Source organism: Manacus vitellinus, unplaced genomic scaffold (genome assembly GCF_001715985.3).
Source record: "Manacus vitellinus isolate BGI_N305 unplaced genomic scaffold, ASM171598v3 scaffold_4_pilon, whole genome shotgun sequence".
In the NCBI taxonomy this organism is placed as follows: Eukaryota; Metazoa; Chordata; class Aves; order Passeriformes; family Pipridae; genus Manacus; species Manacus vitellinus.
Window position 1 is genome coordinate 12980401 of NW_021940604.1, and position 17017 is coordinate 12997417.

The 17017-nt window shown below is 38.1% G+C and overlaps 1 protein-coding gene across 1 annotated transcript in view; it reads left to right on the forward strand.

Moving 5' to 3' along the window:
* Positions 1–6332: 6332 nt before the first annotated feature.
* The window catches only part of SAMD3 (sterile alpha motif domain containing 3), a 37746-nt gene continuing 27061 nt past the window's right edge, over positions 6333–17017 (forward strand). The window contains exons 1-4 of the mRNA XM_018078237.1: positions 6333–6399; positions 7074–7179; positions 7904–8093; positions 10884–10994. Coding sequence (XP_017933726.1) covers positions 6346–6399; positions 7074–7179; positions 7904–8093; positions 10884–10994 — 461 coding nt within the window. The 5' untranslated portion in view covers positions 6333–6345. The remainder of the gene's footprint in view (positions 6400–7073; positions 7180–7903; positions 8094–10883; positions 10995–17017) is intronic.

Consider the following 17017-nt stretch of genomic DNA (forward strand, 5'->3'; position numbering starts at 1 on the left):
TACATAAATGATTCAGAAGTCCTGAAAAACACAGATTACAGCAATCAACTAGAATGTGGGCCCACTAATTGATACATTCTTTGAGGATACAATCTCAGTAGATTGTTAGACCAGAAAATTTACACCCTTGTCAACAGAACAAATGTCTAGGTCCTTTTGTGTTTGGGGTGGTGTTTTCTCCATGGAATCGTAAATTAGGACAGCTGTAAAGGTGGCAAAAAGCAGGATGAAGCAGTCCTCTGAAGTGGGCTTGTGAATCCTTTTACTTATGTCATAATTATAGTATCACAACAAAATATGAATTTGCACATTTTCAAACTTTCCAGTTCCCTCTATATCCATCACGTGGGTAGAGATTACTGGTGATTTCAACTAACATTCTGTATCAAATATGGAGTGCTTACACGGTTTCTTCATCTGGATATGTTGAGGAGAAAATAGCACACAGGCAGAAATGACTGGTTACTGTGGTAATATTGTAAGAAATGGGCTGTGTATGCCCTAAATATCAACAAACTAAATAAATGCATTCACCCTGTAGGGACATCTATTTTGAATTAATACTGCATTACTTAATTCACTCTTTAGAACATCTTGTACATAAAGAGTTTGCACCAATGGATGCCAAATCAGTTAAACTGTTGCTTCTAGCATATAAAATAGGCCTGTGAGACAGCCTGTTTTTACCATTTAGCTCAATTACACCCACCTCACCTGGTTTCATATGCCAACATAATTCCTTAACACAAAAATCTATGACTGACTGGATCCATCTTTATTTAACTAATAGAACAAACTAAAAAATGTGCATTATGAAATGTGTTAAAATTTAATTATTCATCATCATCTTCATATTTGTGTGATGCATAAACTGGAGGAGTGCTGTAAGTGGTTAGTAACCATATGATTCAGCAACTCTCAATCATGCTAAAACAGCAATCCAGGAGCAGTGGGCAGGAGCATGCACTGCTTAGCAGCAGCGCTCCACTCCACGGCTCAGTGATTCCTAAAAGAACTCAGTATCCAGTATCTCTTATCAAGGAGGTGCGTGACTCCTCCTGAACAGGGGTGTCTTGCCCAGCTCACTACAGGAGGAAGGAAGGAAGGGCTGGTGTGGGAGAGAGCGGCAGCGCCCCCCCGTCAGCCCACAGCTGTTTGTCTTCAGCACGAGCCAAACAAAACCCAAAGGTGTCTTTGCTCGAGCTAGTCAGACCTCGTTCCTGTGCTTCAAACTCTTTCACTTGCTTTACTCTTTCAAAATGCTGATGAGTTTGCCTGCAGCCTAATAACTATTCCTACAGTGTAGCAAACTATTTTTCCCAGTTACACAGTGACAATATGAGAAGAGGCCTCTGGGTAGGTTCTTATTGGCTGGCCAAAATTAATGTTATGCATGCACCTGTGTTTACAAGGGCAGTTTGTTCACTTTCAGGGTTTCTTTTTATGTCTTCCTATAAACTTTCACTCCTCTACTTCGCTGATTCATCCTACTGAATAAATGCCAGGAGAATCAAAAACTTTGTTGTGGTTCTTGTTTCTTTGCTGCCTGGTAAATGTTTCTGGATATGGCTTGTAGCTCTTTTTGAGGTCGGGCTCTCTCAGACATGTGGCCATGCCTGATGATGGTATATTTCTCAGAGACTAGCCATGACCCTTCTCAGCAAAATGTACAATCCGCCTGACAAAATCTTGCATTGATAAAACACGGATAAAAAATCTTACTTTGAATGCAGATTGTAATACAGAATAAGAGGAATTACAGCATATGAACAAAATTCAAGTGATATTTTATAACAACTCTCATGTGCTAAAAGTATAAGAACTGTGTAGATCACTTATTGAAAAAAACATGTGCATGCCATGTAACCGTGTGGTTCCACACGGGAGCTGCAACTTATGTCAATGGGAGCCCCAACTTGTGTCATAGTTCAGCTATGTAGACTCACTTAAGGATATGCATCACTTTCTAGACGTTACTCAGGCTAAAAAAGGTTTCTGTATCCATCCCGAGGGAACAACAGGAAGCAACTTTGTCAAACGTTAGCACCTTTGAGGATCTGCCAACTGATCCTCTTATAAATTACCACCAAGTCTTTTGCATCAGAATAGATTTGGTAAGCTGTTGTTTTCAATTAGCCTTAACCATTTTTTGTAAGGTCGTTATGACTGACTGCTTGTTTAGCTCTCTGAACTGGTTGGTGATTCTAAATCGAGTGGAGCAAGCAAATAACAGAACCTTGTACTCATCCTTCTTAGCAATTAATGGATCAGCCTCATTATTAGTCTTATTCATCAGACAAGCTCGAAGAGTAACCTTGCAAGATGCAGAGACAGTATAATTCAAGCAGAATGATTTGAGGGAAAGGAAATAGGTATATCTCTCAATTTTGTTTGAAGGTGGAATAGTTACTGCTCACAGTTTGGGTTTCTGGCCTAACTTTACAAATCAATGCTCCATTAAGATAGAAATCTTCCCTGATAAATGTATTGAAACAAAGATGAATCTACACTTTGATTAATCTAGAGATATGATTCCAAGATCTATTTTCACCCAATTGGACAGGAAGTTGGTTAAAGACACTGATCCATCCAAAGCCCACCATATGAAAAAATTGATGTTTTCAGCTTAGCCTGCACCACTGACTACATGGTCATATGGATGGCTGCAAAGAAGAGGGCTGGATTATGACTGCTTTGATTTAGGCTACTGTGGATGGCACTGCAGGGCTATAGTGTGCGAGGTCTCTGCACTGCCCAGTGACAGGAGCTGGAGTTCTCTGCTAAGCCAGCAGTGACGTGATCAACAGTACTGATAGTCCTGGTGGGAAACTTGTGCTTTCGGGGAAAAAAGTCAGTGTGATATCACTTACAAGACAAAATGACTTTTTTTCTATAGTCTTCTGAAGCAGTCCCTGTGTTGTACTGAACATCCTCAGTCTGATTGCTTTCTTTGTGGTATATGAGATTTCATTTTTGTGATTCATGAATTTTTAACCTTTACTTAATTCTTTTCCTGTTCTCACTATCCAGTAACATAGTTTTTTTAATTTGATACCATTTTCTTAAAGATAATATAAAAGGGTTTGATTTTACAGGGATTCATTTCTAGAAGGTTTTCTTAGAAAAAAAAAAGACATTTTCTTTTATGACTAACTGTATTATTTCATGGCTTGTGCACTGTTGACAGTAATAGCAAAAATGGAATCTTATCTGTGTTACTATTAAATAACCTTAAAACACAGTCAAATTAACTTTCTTTTCTTCCTTTCAAATTGCCAAATAACTTGCACATCTGTAACAGAGAGAACTTGGTACTTGTGTTGAATTTTGCTGTTGAAGCAGGACAGCTTCTAGCACTGTAGATAACACAGATGAAAATATTTGAAGTTCATATAGTAAAAACTTGAATATTAGAAATGGCATATTTAATCAGAAGCACAGGTATTAAAGAAAGAGTTGATTTTTTACAATATTCTTCAGAGTTAATTCCTGCCAGAGGAGTTGGTCTGCTTAAAAAGCTCAATAAATGGGCATGTTCAGAACCCTTGAAACTTCCCTTAATCCTGTTCAAACTTTAGAAGGATTGTCTGGCTTGTTCCCCTTTATTTACAGCTGACTAATGGTTGTGCAGGTTTTCTTCCTAGATCTTCTTATAAAGCCTCACTTCTAGGCAATATGGGTTTTCTCCTGCATCTGCTGTACATTTGCATGTCTCCTGATCTTGCAGCTGCGTGTCTTACTCTACAATACCATAGAAATGAGAACTGATATGTTGACCTTAAGATTTGCTCCTGCTTTGGTATTGGAATATTTTTCCCTTTCTTCCAGGTGTCTCTTTGAGCATTCAGTGCAATGGTTCATTCTGGCATGTGCCTGACAAATGTCAGCCATAATTCGTTGGTGTTTTCTTCAGGGAATGGGGAGGGTGATAAAAGTGCTGCCTTGGAGTCTTTCCCTATGTGTTATTGAAAAGGTTTGTGGAGAACTGACGTTCTTTTCATGATAACTCAGTATTGGATCCAAGATGACATATTCTGGCTGCAATAAAGTTGCTTGAACATATTTTTAATTGTTTTTAAAAAAGTTTGGTAGTAAGTGGAAAGAAAATAATAAAGTCTCTGCAATGCATAGAAAGATGAAACCAAATAAACAGAGCATAAGAAATGCACATGGGATACTTTGCTGATATCTTCGGTATGCACAAATTCCTACTCATCACACTAGCAAATTTGAGACCTGGCTCTGTACAAAATGTGCCACACAGCTGTGATGTAAAGATATGCATGTATCACATTCCTTACTCTTGTACTAAAATGTACTAAAATTAACCATAATTCTGATCTCGGTGACATCCACAGAGAGACCTGTCAAAGGTTGTGCTATTTGTATTCTGTGGTGCCATAGACTCTCTCACGAGTCAACATGTGAAGTAAATACAATAATTCGCTCTTCATGATGTATAGGTTTGTTCATTGAGAAGATTATAAATAGATTAATTTAGAATTCAAGAGTACAGGAGCTTATTGTATTTTCTTGTGAAGCAAGCTGCAGGGTAAATTAGTGCATGTGCAATATGGATGTGCCAAGCACAGGTGTGCTGGTCAGGAACTCCATCTCTTGCTACTGTGTAACCAACTACATCCGCCAGAAATCTGTACCATAGATAGGTCTTTAGCTTGATATGATTAAAACCCAAGATTTTTATCCTTTGGTCTTCAGGGACTTTACAGGAAGTAGAAGTGTTGTCCTGTCCCATCCTAGGGTAATGTAATTTTCATTGATTTCATTAGTTTCATTAACCACGGCTAGTTAAGTCCTAATGACAGATATTCATCCTAGGTGTGTGAAGAAATGGGTCTCAGTGATTGGCTGCATTTCTTAACAAGCAGAGATCACTCACACTTAGAACTGCGTTGAATAAGTTATGCTGTAAATTGCTCTCTTTAAAATGTTGCTGCTGTTGGATTTTTTTGTTGTTCTGACTTAGAGTTGATTGAAGAATATAAATATTCACAAATTTCACCACACTGAGCACAGGCAACCCTTCGCTGGATAGTATTTTGATGTTAATGTAATAAAGAGAATCATTAATGAAGACAAATATCAACATCTGTGCTCAATCTTTCTTATTGTCTCCAAAATGCTGCTAGAAGATCGGTGTGCTCTTTTTCTGACTCCTTTATCATAGCATAGGCAAGTAAGTGAAATCACTTGTGAGAAGCATTTCAAAATATTTATGTTTCCCACCCTTAATGCATAAAATCTGATTTTTTTTTTAAAAAAAGCCTCCAAGGTATAATCACTTCACTCAATAAAGTGTGCAGCCTGCATTTCCATGTGCAAGTGGCCATTTTGCTGTAGAATTAGCCACCTGGAGCTAAATGTGCATATTGTTTTGCATGGCTATAGTTCACTTGACACTTTTTCAAGTTTTAGTATCTGCCTGCATGCTTTAGAAGTGCTCTAGAATGTTAGTCTTCTTTCGCAAGGGAGAAGTGACCTTGCCAACATTTTAATGTATCTCTCTCCTTTTACACTGCTTGTTAGATAAAGGAAGTATCTTTCTGCTCTGCATCTGGTTTTATCTTTCAAGTTTTTGGAGACTTTTTTTCTGCCCTACTCTTCGCAAGGAAGTAAGAAGTGTGACAGAAAGGTGTGATTTTTAATTTACACCAGAGTTCTCAACAAATAATGACTTTTCACACTTTGTTCTTGCTGCTTAGCCTGGGGGAGGAGTTGTATGGCTACTGTTGTCATATCAAATCAAATCCACTCATATAATACAGAAAGGCATTCCTCTCAAACTTAACCCCTTTAAGTTGCTGAACTTAAAAGGCCATAAGAGCATAAGCATGAAGGGCAGGTCTTTTGGAGGGTGTCTGCTGTTGAAGAATGAAAATGGAAATGCTTTTATTCCAAGTTTTTGGTTTTGTTTTTTTTGTTTTGGTTTGGGTTTTTGTTTGTTTGTTTGTTTCGTTGGGTTTTTTTGGTTTTTTTTTTTTTTTTTTGGAGTGCAGATGCTAATGAGGTTTGTGTGGGTGAATCCTCTTGTTAGCCTAGAGTTTGGTGCAGGCTTAGGGTATGGAAGGAAATGTTTGGCCAACGATGCCAGACACATGTATTCTCATCTGAAAAATTGACTCGAACAATGTCCTGTAGTGTTGTTTGCTGTGCATTGCAAGCATGGTCATGAAGCACTTGGTGCTCCTTTACGTAGTAGAGCTAAAACATATTAGTAAGACAATCCCCCTCGGAGAGAGTTTGCTGCTGCCGAGAAGTTTGCAGCGTGGAACAAGCTGTCTTCATCAGCAATCTTCCTCTGGGGAGTTTGCTGTTGTTTTTGGTATGCGATGTACCCCTCTCGTTATCCAAGTCAGTCCTTCGGACTGGAGGCACTCGGTATGTGCAGGACGGATTCACCTGGAGGGTCGGGTGTACGCATCCCGGCTCTCCCAGAGACCCCCATGCCCACCCTCTACCTTCCAAGGGTACCCGCTGCATCTTCCCAGGTAGCACTGGAGGCTGGGGAACAGAACTAGCAAACAAGAGGAGATGCAGTCCCCTCCCCTCCATCTTTATTGTCCCTAACTGCTGGTAATTGAGGGTTAAGTATTTGCTGGGTACCTGCCCTGGGTGGTGGTGCAGAGAGGGTTAAGGTGCTTGATTGACTATAAACGTATAGGTGATAGACTCTTATCTGATGGTGGGGTGGTTTGCTTTTTTCCTTCTGTAAAATGTCAGCCATTTCCTGATGAGCCTTATGGTGGTGGTGAATTTCACACCTTTTTTCTTCTCTGTGAGGAAATCTGGGTGTTAATGGTACTGGAGCAGGTCGTGTTTTATAAGGAATGAGGCTGTCTCAGAGCAGAGAAAAAGCAGGGAAGGGAGAGGAGGTGAGGAAAGGGATCCAAGGAAACTGCCACTTATAACAGGCATTAGCTGGATTATTTTGCACTATTTCTATTCAGAACATGTAGATGTATCTTTATTTGCTAAGTGCATTTTTTCCTATGAAATGTTGGAGTTCAGTTTAGAGTTCAGCATAAAAATAATCTTCTCTTTCAATTTCACAGGGAAATTTAGCACTGCAACAGCTGAAGATGGAAAATTGGTCGGTTGAGCAAGTCTGCAACTGGTTGAAACAGAGAAATTTAGGAGAACTAGTTCCTAAGTTCCGTGGTAAGCATTTTTGTTGTTTGGAGGGGGGGCTTGTTTAGTAATTCTTGCTATGCCTTTAATTGGCACTGCCTACCTTGTTTTGGGGCATGTGTGTATATGCCAACTTCGGACTTTTATAAAAATTTATTAGGGTGAGAACTGACATAGATCTGATAAATCAGCATATGTGTACCGATTTATTATGAAGTCTCTGAGAAATCATGGGGGATGAGATTAAGCCTGTATATAAATAGAGACACCTCAAATCAGAACTGGCAGTTTAAAAGTCTTGACAGGGCCCATTTTTTGTTGTATAAATCTTTTGAAATAATGCAACTGTAGTGTGTAAACGTTTTATGTCTGAGCATATAAACACTCTGCAAAAGAGTGCACAAGAAACTGTTATGTGAACAGCCTATTTATTGTGTGTTCTCTTAAAAAACTTGCCTTCCTTCATTAACAAGTGACAGTCTCCTGTAGTTTAAGCAAGGCCTGATTTAAAGCATTAAAATAGTCACCTCTCAGCCTCTGCATATTTCAGACTTGGCTTATTGTTAGGGGAAGGTATCTGACCAGTGATTCCTGGCACTGCTTAGGAAAAGACAGTAGCAGTTGAAAGTGACAGCTGGCAGTAGAAAGCATCTTTACCTTTGACCTGCCTTCCATCATGTTTTTAGGCATATAGAATGTAACTGTAACTGTAAAGTTATTTTACAGTATGTCTTTTATCCCCTTCAATCTGTAGAAGAAGAAGTAAGTGGTGCAGCTCTTCTGGCACTTAATGATCGTATGGTGCAACAGCTGGTGAAAAAGATTGGGCACCAGGCAGTGCTGATGGACCTGATTAAAAAATACCATCAACAAAAAAGTGGGCTGGATTCCCTTACAGGCTGTTGTGAAACCACTTCTCAAAAGTTTCCAGAAGTAATCAGTGGGTGAGTTTGTACATGCACAGAATATATCAGTCTGGGTATAGCTGTGTTCTTTTCGTGGCATTTTAAAAACTGGCATTTACTAGCTCTTCAGCTGTGACTTTTTTAAATTTTAAGTATCTGTAACAACATGTGAAATGCAAAATTAGATACTACCTTGTGGTTTTAAATAGGGCATCAACATTCCAGAACAATGCCATTAATTAACTTAAACTTTTCTTCATATCCAGTTCTAGGACCTAGTTTTCATTTGGACAAAGCACTATCAAACTTTCACTATAGCTAAAATTTTCACTATTTACAATATTAAGCTTTTGAAGAACTTACTTTTAAATACTTGCAAATCTTGGAGTAAAATAATGATTTAGCCAGAGATAGTGTTTGTGTCACAGGCGTATTGAAATTCAGTTTCTCAAAGGAAACTCTGAATTTGATCTTGCAGTTAAAGTAGTATGAGGGCACAGCTTTGCTGTGCAGTTCTGCAGACTCCAAAAAAATTAAGAGCTTAAAATATCAAATGTTAGCGAATATAATTTACATTAAAATCTTTCCCTACCTAGCCTCCTTCCTGGAAAATAAGATGCTGGCATCCTTCTATTTACAGGGAAGTTGAGTAAATGACCTACTGTTTCTGAAAACTTTTCTGTGTCACCAAGAATGACAGAATAAAGCTCAAGCACGTTTAAGATGCATTCAGTCATAGATTTTAGGATGAGTAAAAAGTCAATATATTCTGTCCAGTTTGGGGTATAAAATGATGGAAAAGCTCCTGTAGTAAAAGTAGCATTTTGTCATAAAACTAAAAGATGTATCCTCATAAGCAGGTAGCTGCAACATTTTTCTTAACTCTGCAGTGCTTGTCTTGGTGATGTAGTATAAAATTATTTTGTCTATTTACTACATTTTGAACAAAATCCTGTAAGAATAATTTCTTTTGATCTAGTTCAAGGACTCCTGACTAAAGTTCATGAGACACTGTTTTGAACAAATTCAAAATTCATAGTTCCACAATACATGTGAACACACATTTCCTCCATCGCTCAGTAGTGTTAGGCTGAATTGCAGTGATTAAAGTCACTATGGCAGGGTTTGCACTTAGTAGGACCCATAGCTGAGTGTGTGGTCCCACAGTGGCAGGGAAACAATGGTGAAAACTGAGTGTGTGTGTTCCTAGCCCTTCTCCTGTGGTGCTTGAACCCAGGTGAAAACCAACCACCTTTTCTGTTTTGCAGAATTATTTCTCAGTCAGGCCCATTTCCAGAACCAGCTCACACCGCCAGGAATAGTGATAGGGTTGAGAAGGCATTGCTCAGGGCAGGGGAGAAAGCAGCATCGTCACAGTGTCCTTCTGAGTCAGCTGAAGTCACTGTGGAGCTTCCAGGAGCTCTCAGCAGTGTTTCCCTGTTGTATTTCTCAGGTGAATGCTATCCCCAGTGCTTGTTGGTGCACTCCTGGCTGTAGCCTCTTTATCCTGATGTCCTTAGCACATCTTCTGACTGTGTGTGAATTGTGCTGAATTCACCTCGCTGCTAGAAACAGAAATGAAGTCGTTGGTTGGACATGGAGTTTTGAGTACAATAGGTGAACACTTTCTGTGTGGAAGTAATAAATTTTTGAAAGGACACTGAGTGTGACTTACATCTCCAGCAGTTTGGTTTAGGACATGGAAATAGGATCTTGTGTCTGTCACTGGTAAGGTGGATATGTTCTAAATCATGGAGTAGAAACTGTGTTTATGTGTGTGTGAGGAGTTCAAAAATAAATTTCACAAGGTAAATATTAAGATGCTTTCCAATTTCACAATCGGTTGTTTCTAGGAGCCACTCAGAAAACATAATAGGGGGTTTTTTTGTTTGTTTGCTTTAACTGCATAGCTGAAAAATATTGATTCATAGAAAGGGAAAACTCCCCTTATAAATTTGGTAAACTAATGTCACTTCCAATAACAGCCTTTCATGTGTTGAGTGCAGCTGAGGCCAGAAGAGTTTCTAAAGCATCTTTAGAGTTTGGATGTTCTGAAGAGATGAAGTTCAGAAATAAAAAAGTGGTTGATGACTGCCATGAATTCTTGGCAGCATAACAGTATCCCCTATCTAAGCTCTGCCTATCCCTCAGTACAGGGTAAAACTGTTGATGTTGGCTTCTATCAACAAAACAAGAAATAACAGGAATATGAGGAGGAAGAGAAGTGGACACAACTGTTAAGTGGAAAGCAATGGTTTGGTGTGGCACATAGCAAAGTCTGTATCTGGAGTTTTTGGTGTTAGTGACGAGCCAGAGTTAAAGTAGATAACCATGAACAGTGGACTGTGGGACCAGCTGGCATTCGGAGCTGACTTGAAGCTTTGGACTTAACCTCTAGAAAAAACAACTTTTCAAGGTTCCGGTTCCGGTTAAATAGAAACTTACTTGCAATACTGTGTAAATAGTTCTTTCAGCCTACATCTTTCAACCTGTAATGGTTAGTTACTCCCAGAGATTAGGAGATGCCAGGCTATGAGGATAGCAGTTATCCCCTGAGAAGGTTGATTTTTCTTGGGTTTTTAACTGTATAATAATTAGAATATCACTAGGCAGTACTATATATATTTTTCCTTTTAATTTGTCAGAGTCTGATAATTGAACTGATTGATTAGGAGACATTAGCATCATGTAAAATCATGACTATTCAATATGTTAATTTTTGTCCCTTTCTATTTGTGCCACTGGTATTTTAGAACCCTAAAGATCCTCTTTTCTGTAAGCTGCAGAAGACCTGACAGTAAATTTTTTGGTTTTGTTTTTTTCTTTCAGGGCTACTGACAGACAGATGTTAAATTCTTCTGGTCATGTAGAGCAGAAAAAATATCTGTGCTCAAGTGAAAATGAAAAAGGACTAATTGATCACAGAGTGCTAAAGCAGAAGTGAGTTTATAATATATTCATTACATTTTCATTGCCTTTTGAAAATGATGTAAACACTTCTTTTTGCTTCATTTATACTTTACAAAAAGTGTTCTTAATTATTGGAGGCCGGGTTCCGCTATATCCAGGTATATTTAGAAAACAGCAGAAACAGAAATTTATTAGGATTTGGCTGAATGAAAAAGCCTGATGGTGTGTTTTCTGCCCTCCATCCTCAGTCCTTGCTCACTGTTTCATGTTACCTCATGCAGAGGGCAAGATACAGGTTTGTCTTTATTTATATAATTTTTAAAAATTGTCTTTTACAGATGTGTTTTCAACAGCAATCTGACAAATTAGTCATTACAGACTGGAGTATGGCTATTAAAAAAATTGTGTGCTTGATGCACCTTAAATATAGCATTAGTGAAGGTAGGTATGCTGATTCCGTTTGGATGCTCGTTTTACTTGGGTATCAAAACGAGTGTCCCTTAGAAACTGGAGGCAAGACAAAGTGTGGGGTTTTTTCTTTCTGTTTTTTTTTTTTTCCCCTCCTACCCATGCTTTTCTCCTTTGAGATGGGCAGTTAGTGTTGGAAGAGAGTCCTGTTCCTCTTACAAGGCAATTATTTTCTTGTTTGCAAAGCTTTGTTTGCTTATCGTTATCCCCCTTTATTTCCACCTGCTATAGTGTCTCCCTCTGCCATTCTCCCCCACAGATGTGACTGATGGCCTCACAGTTCTGAGATAAGGGGAGATCTTCCTGCAAAAATGTCTATTTTATCACTTTAACGAGGAGTTAGTGATAAGACTGACTGGGAACGGAGGAAAGAGTTTAGTGAATCACGTAGTTAATGCTTTTAAAATAAAGTCTTGCTGCTTCTGTTCTTTAAAAGAACAAACCAAAAACTCCAAACCCAAAGATCCCGTCAGCATTGTTATTGAAGAAACAAACCCAAATCACTTAAACCCTCAGAATAAACTACTAATATGGTCTTGCAATGATGCGTTTTAACCTGTGCTTCCAAAGGATGCTTATTTTTAATTAATTATGACTAATTTGCCTTGTGCTGTATAAAGAGTTTTAAATGGGTTGTGTGAATCAGGGTAACCAGGAACAGGAATAGACTGACTTTAGGAAATGTTCTCAGCAAATATTGTCATTACAAACCATTCAGAGGCCCATAATGGTCTATTAAGGGGAAGAGACTGCTAAAGAACAGTGCCATTTCAGCTCAGGGCAGAGAAGAGAGGGGAAGTCTGCTGCTGTAAATGAAGTGCCCCTTCTCAGTGAAGTAGTAGATGTCGTAGAAGTCAGTGGAGCTGTGATGATTTGTAGTCTTGAAGACCTGAGTAAATTTGATGAGGGCTTCTTTCTAAAGTTCAAATGAAAATCTGGAAAACATCTTTCTCAGAAACAGCTGTTTTATCTAAGAATGTGGATGGAGTTAAACAGCCATTGCATTCATTAACTACTGCACTAGGTTCATCCAAAGCTAAATACTATTTTTAGAGATCAATGCTGTTTAGATGTGTCTATGACTTGACCTACGCTGATAAATGTCTTATGATAGAATTTAGGTTTGATTTATTTTTTTTGTTTTTCCTTTTCTTTTCCTTTCCCTGCAATATTCACTTATTACATTTTCAACAACAAATGGAAAATTTTAATGTTTCATATGCTTGAGGGAATTATGAAAGCTGTAAGCAGGTTATGAAGGGTTGAACAAGATGTTTGTTTTAAAAAAACTATTACAAGAACAGAAAAAGTTTCTTTGACTGTAATATAATGTTAGATTCTTAGCCAAGAGCATAAAAGTAACACACACACCCCTCCCTGCTAATAAACTTAGTTTGAAGCTGGGTGAGCTGGTTGGTTTGTTTGTTTTTCACTCAAGTTCCAGATTTAGGTGCCCTGGTGAAAAAGGGTTTTTCACATCAGTGTTATTAATGGTGGCTATTTTTTGTATTTTGGCATAATGTCAGTTGATATTTCTGATAGATCAACTAGTGTGTTGTTTCTACTGATTTTAAGTCTGTGCATTTGTTTCTCTCCTGTAGTCTCTCATCTTAATTAACAGGGAAAGGAAAGCTGTAGTAATATATGGAGGTTGTTTTGCAAATAAAACACTCTAGACTGTCTTATTCTGTTTAGGGAGGGTAGGGACCCATTTCTCATGAGCTAGGCCAGAATTGGAAGAGCAGCTAAGAACAAGGTTGACTTCCACTTTTACTTAGTGGGTGTTCCCACATCATCCACTGTAGAGCAGTTACTATAAGCACTTCTAGAGTCTGTTCAGCCAGGGGGTTAGTTTAATGTGACGGGATTGATTTCATTGTACAGTTTAAATTATTGATATTTGGCTAGGGTTATACTTATAGCCTCATTAATTTAATCCAATCTGTAAAAGAAGAACTTAAAATTTGTGGGTTGGGTTTTTGGTTGCTTTTTATTATTATTATTATTATTATTTTTATGTGGTGTTGGTTTTTTTTGTGGTTTGGTTTTGGTTTTGTTTCTGTTTTCCCAAAAGATTCATGGAACTACAGCTTCAATAACTGCATGGTTTTGCTTGAAGTGAATTCATGGGTGCTCTTATGGATTATTAATGCTGTGAATTGGCTCAAAGTTTCTTTATGTTTCCTGTGTAGGTAGTCCTAACAACTGTGTTAAATACACTTTTCTATATTACTAAATCTTACCAAAATATCAAAGAAGATTGTTTAAACATAAAAATAAAGAGTAAGCGGATGAAGCAGTTGTATAATTTTATTTTTCTTGTATTGAAATTGTGCATACATATAACCAGATGAGGTTTGCAAGCTACTCTAGTGAAATAACTTTTTGCTAGAAATGACAGAAGTAATAACAACCAGTTTTTTGTTAACCTACCAAGAAGATTAATCTTGAAATAGCGCTTGTCTGTGAAGACAATAAGATAGCTAAAGAGGACAATTCAATAGATATGTTTCCTATATTCCTGCTTTTCTGTATTGGAGTACTAGCAGTTTTATGGCTTGTGGAAGCCTGGTGTTTATCTTGTTGCTAAGACAGAGGCTTGCACTACTTGTAAATACCTGATAGTGCTGTGAAAAAGCAACCTTTTATTGGTTGGTTTATACCTTCTGTCTGCCTTTCCTCAACATGTTTGCTTAGCAAATGACATCCCTAATGTATCTCTTTTTTACTGTTTCCAATATGATGGCCCAGCTGTTTTCCTTCAAGAGGGATGTCCTGGTACATGTTTATTTGTACATTTATTTCTTCTGTAAAAACATGCTCTGTAGCTCTTAAGTGCTGTGTAACAGATTTACTGCCTGAATGCCTTGGAGTAATTTTCTCAGAACACAAACAGGATAACGGATCTTCCATCCGGCCTTGACAGGTTTGAACTTTCCTATTTATTGTGAATTTGGAAGATATGGTCAGTGCTCAACTGAACCTCAGCCTCCTAAGTGCTCATATACCAATAAAGCTATTGCCAGCAGTGACAGAATATTGGTGCTGGTGCCTACATATATTTGAGCTGGTAGCAAGGACAATGAATTGGAAGATTCATCTGAAAACGAATTTGGCATCCATCTTCATGTCCATGATGGGCCTGCATGGGTCATCCATTTCCTCAGTGGAGGAATTCTCCTTAACTAGGGCAGTCTCATCTATTTCAGTCAGGCTACAGGCAACTGCCCTCACTGCTGGTTAGCTGCATCTGAAGTGTCTTTTAGTTTTGATATGTCATTCTGCTAATGATCTTTATAGACCTTTTTCCTTTGCTTCCCCATTACCCATATATAAGTATTGTTGGTCTATTTGATGTGTTTTATCAGAAATACACTTGTGCTTTAAGAAGAAAAGAAAATTTTAAAAGGAAAAGAGAGAAAGAGCAGCTAGCCTGAAAAATTGTCACTTAGTCAACTACTTTGGATGATTTTCCTCCATTTATACAAGAGAACAAATATTACTTTTATATGCATACATATACACACTATAGTCCTACAATGAAGACTCAGCAGGACTGTGCTTTTTTATGTATAGCTTAAGAGTTTCTTAGTTTCCATGCAAAGACCTCATTCTGGATATCATCAGTATTACTTTTAGTACATGTGATGGTCCTTTTTTCAGTTAACTCACAAGGACATGAGAAGCAAACATAAAAAACCTCAACATGTTAAGCCTTTGATAATGGTCAATAATAGAAGAAAAGAAGTACTGCCTGTCTATTTTCAGAAGTACAGTCATCACATGCTTCATTTGATTATACCTTTGGGGATTCCAAAATCATAAATTGCATCTAGCCCATTAATTTTAACAGTGATAGATTGGTTGAATCTTTCTGCTATGAATTTGTCTCAATACTTCTGAAGCTATTTATTGTTTCAATAGTAGATTCTCCTGGTGAATGACGTATCATAACAGAAAAATAATTCCATTTTTATGATTTCTGGTTATTTCAATTCAATTGTTATTCCATCTTCACAAAACTGTTCTATATGTGGGTTTGATTTGCGTAGGGTTTGGGAGACATTCTTTAAATTTACATTTTCATTTTATGTGGATGCAAGAATTTCTGCACTTTTTCTTTAAGTCAGCATTTCATGTCTCTGTCATTGCAGCAGGATGTTTAAGAATGCTAACTTAAAATTTAAAAGACCAAGAAGAGTCATAATAATAAATTCTCTGTGCTTGTTGCCGCAGTGTTTTGGAAGTCCAGACAACTGGACTTATGGTTTTAGAGCACTTCAGGTCAGCAGAGCTGAATTTATTGATATGGTACTGTGAGCCTTCCACAGAAGTTTGCAGGGAAAAAAAAAATTGCTAAATCTCCTTTATTCCAAACCAGAAATGAGCCAAATCTTACAAGTGACTTGTGAGAGACACGAACTACATTGCCTTGTTAAGATCTAGCAAAGTCATAAAAGCAACAGCAACAAAAAAACCCCAAACCCTTAAAATTCTTTGGATGGAGTATAGCACATTTAACGCAGGTGAATATGAATAAACTCTGGGTTTTTTTAAATGGCCCAACTTAGCTGGCAATTCTGTCAGTCAGATTCCCCAAGGAGCATTTTTACTTCCCCTGTCTGTATCCCACAGCTGCTGCCCTCACATGAGGTGGAAGTGCAGAGCCTTCCCTTATGTGATGCAGCTCCTCAAAATGGGAACTGTCAAAAAATCTGGACTCCTTCTAGAAGAAGGTTGTGTCTGCATCTCTCAAACTTTTTTGGAAGTGGATTAATTTTGTCTGTAACTTGTTGCTCATACTGAATGTGATGATTTCTATAGCAAGGTTACTGCAGGAAAAGCTGAAGTGGGAGCTGCTCTGGGAAATGGGCAGCTTTGATGTCTGTCAGCTCCCAGTGTTAGTCTGTTGGCTAACACTGCTGCAGGTAACTTCTTGTTCAGTTTAAAGGGTGCCTGCCCTTATGTATAGTGGGAACTGAAAAATAAAAGCGATCATCAAGCACTGGGCAGACTGCAAATCCCAGGCTTTAGGGAATAACTGGGAAACTCTACATTTGAGTTCAAAAGTTGGAAACGACAGTGAAGCGCCTGAAGATAATGGCATGAGGATTTTTCAGGCACAGATCTCATAACTGTGAATAGGAGAGCCCTTTTTTATCAACTATTGAAAGGGAAAAAAATTTCTTTTGATATTTCATCTTCTGTGATAATTTCTTCCTTTTGATGGAAATTGCTTTACAATCTTAAATGTTGTCATAACGTTGAAAGCATATTATACATATGTTCGGGAAATGGTGTATTTTCTACAGCCGCAGACTTTTCCTTTCCTTCACATCTGCCAGTTCCATGTTTTCTCCTCTGTGTCTTCTTTGACTTTGTAGACATGGACTTTTTTCCAGCCTACAAATCTTTAGACTGGAGTCTTGCCAATGTGTGACGTAGACATGTGAAAGGTTAGACCTTCATCTGTGAAAAATGGGAATCTATTGAGACTCCACCCATGTGCTGAGTTTTATGTGAATGTACCGAAAATGTGAACCCACTGATGTCAGCAAATTTCTGCTCAACCTTTTTCACCTCAT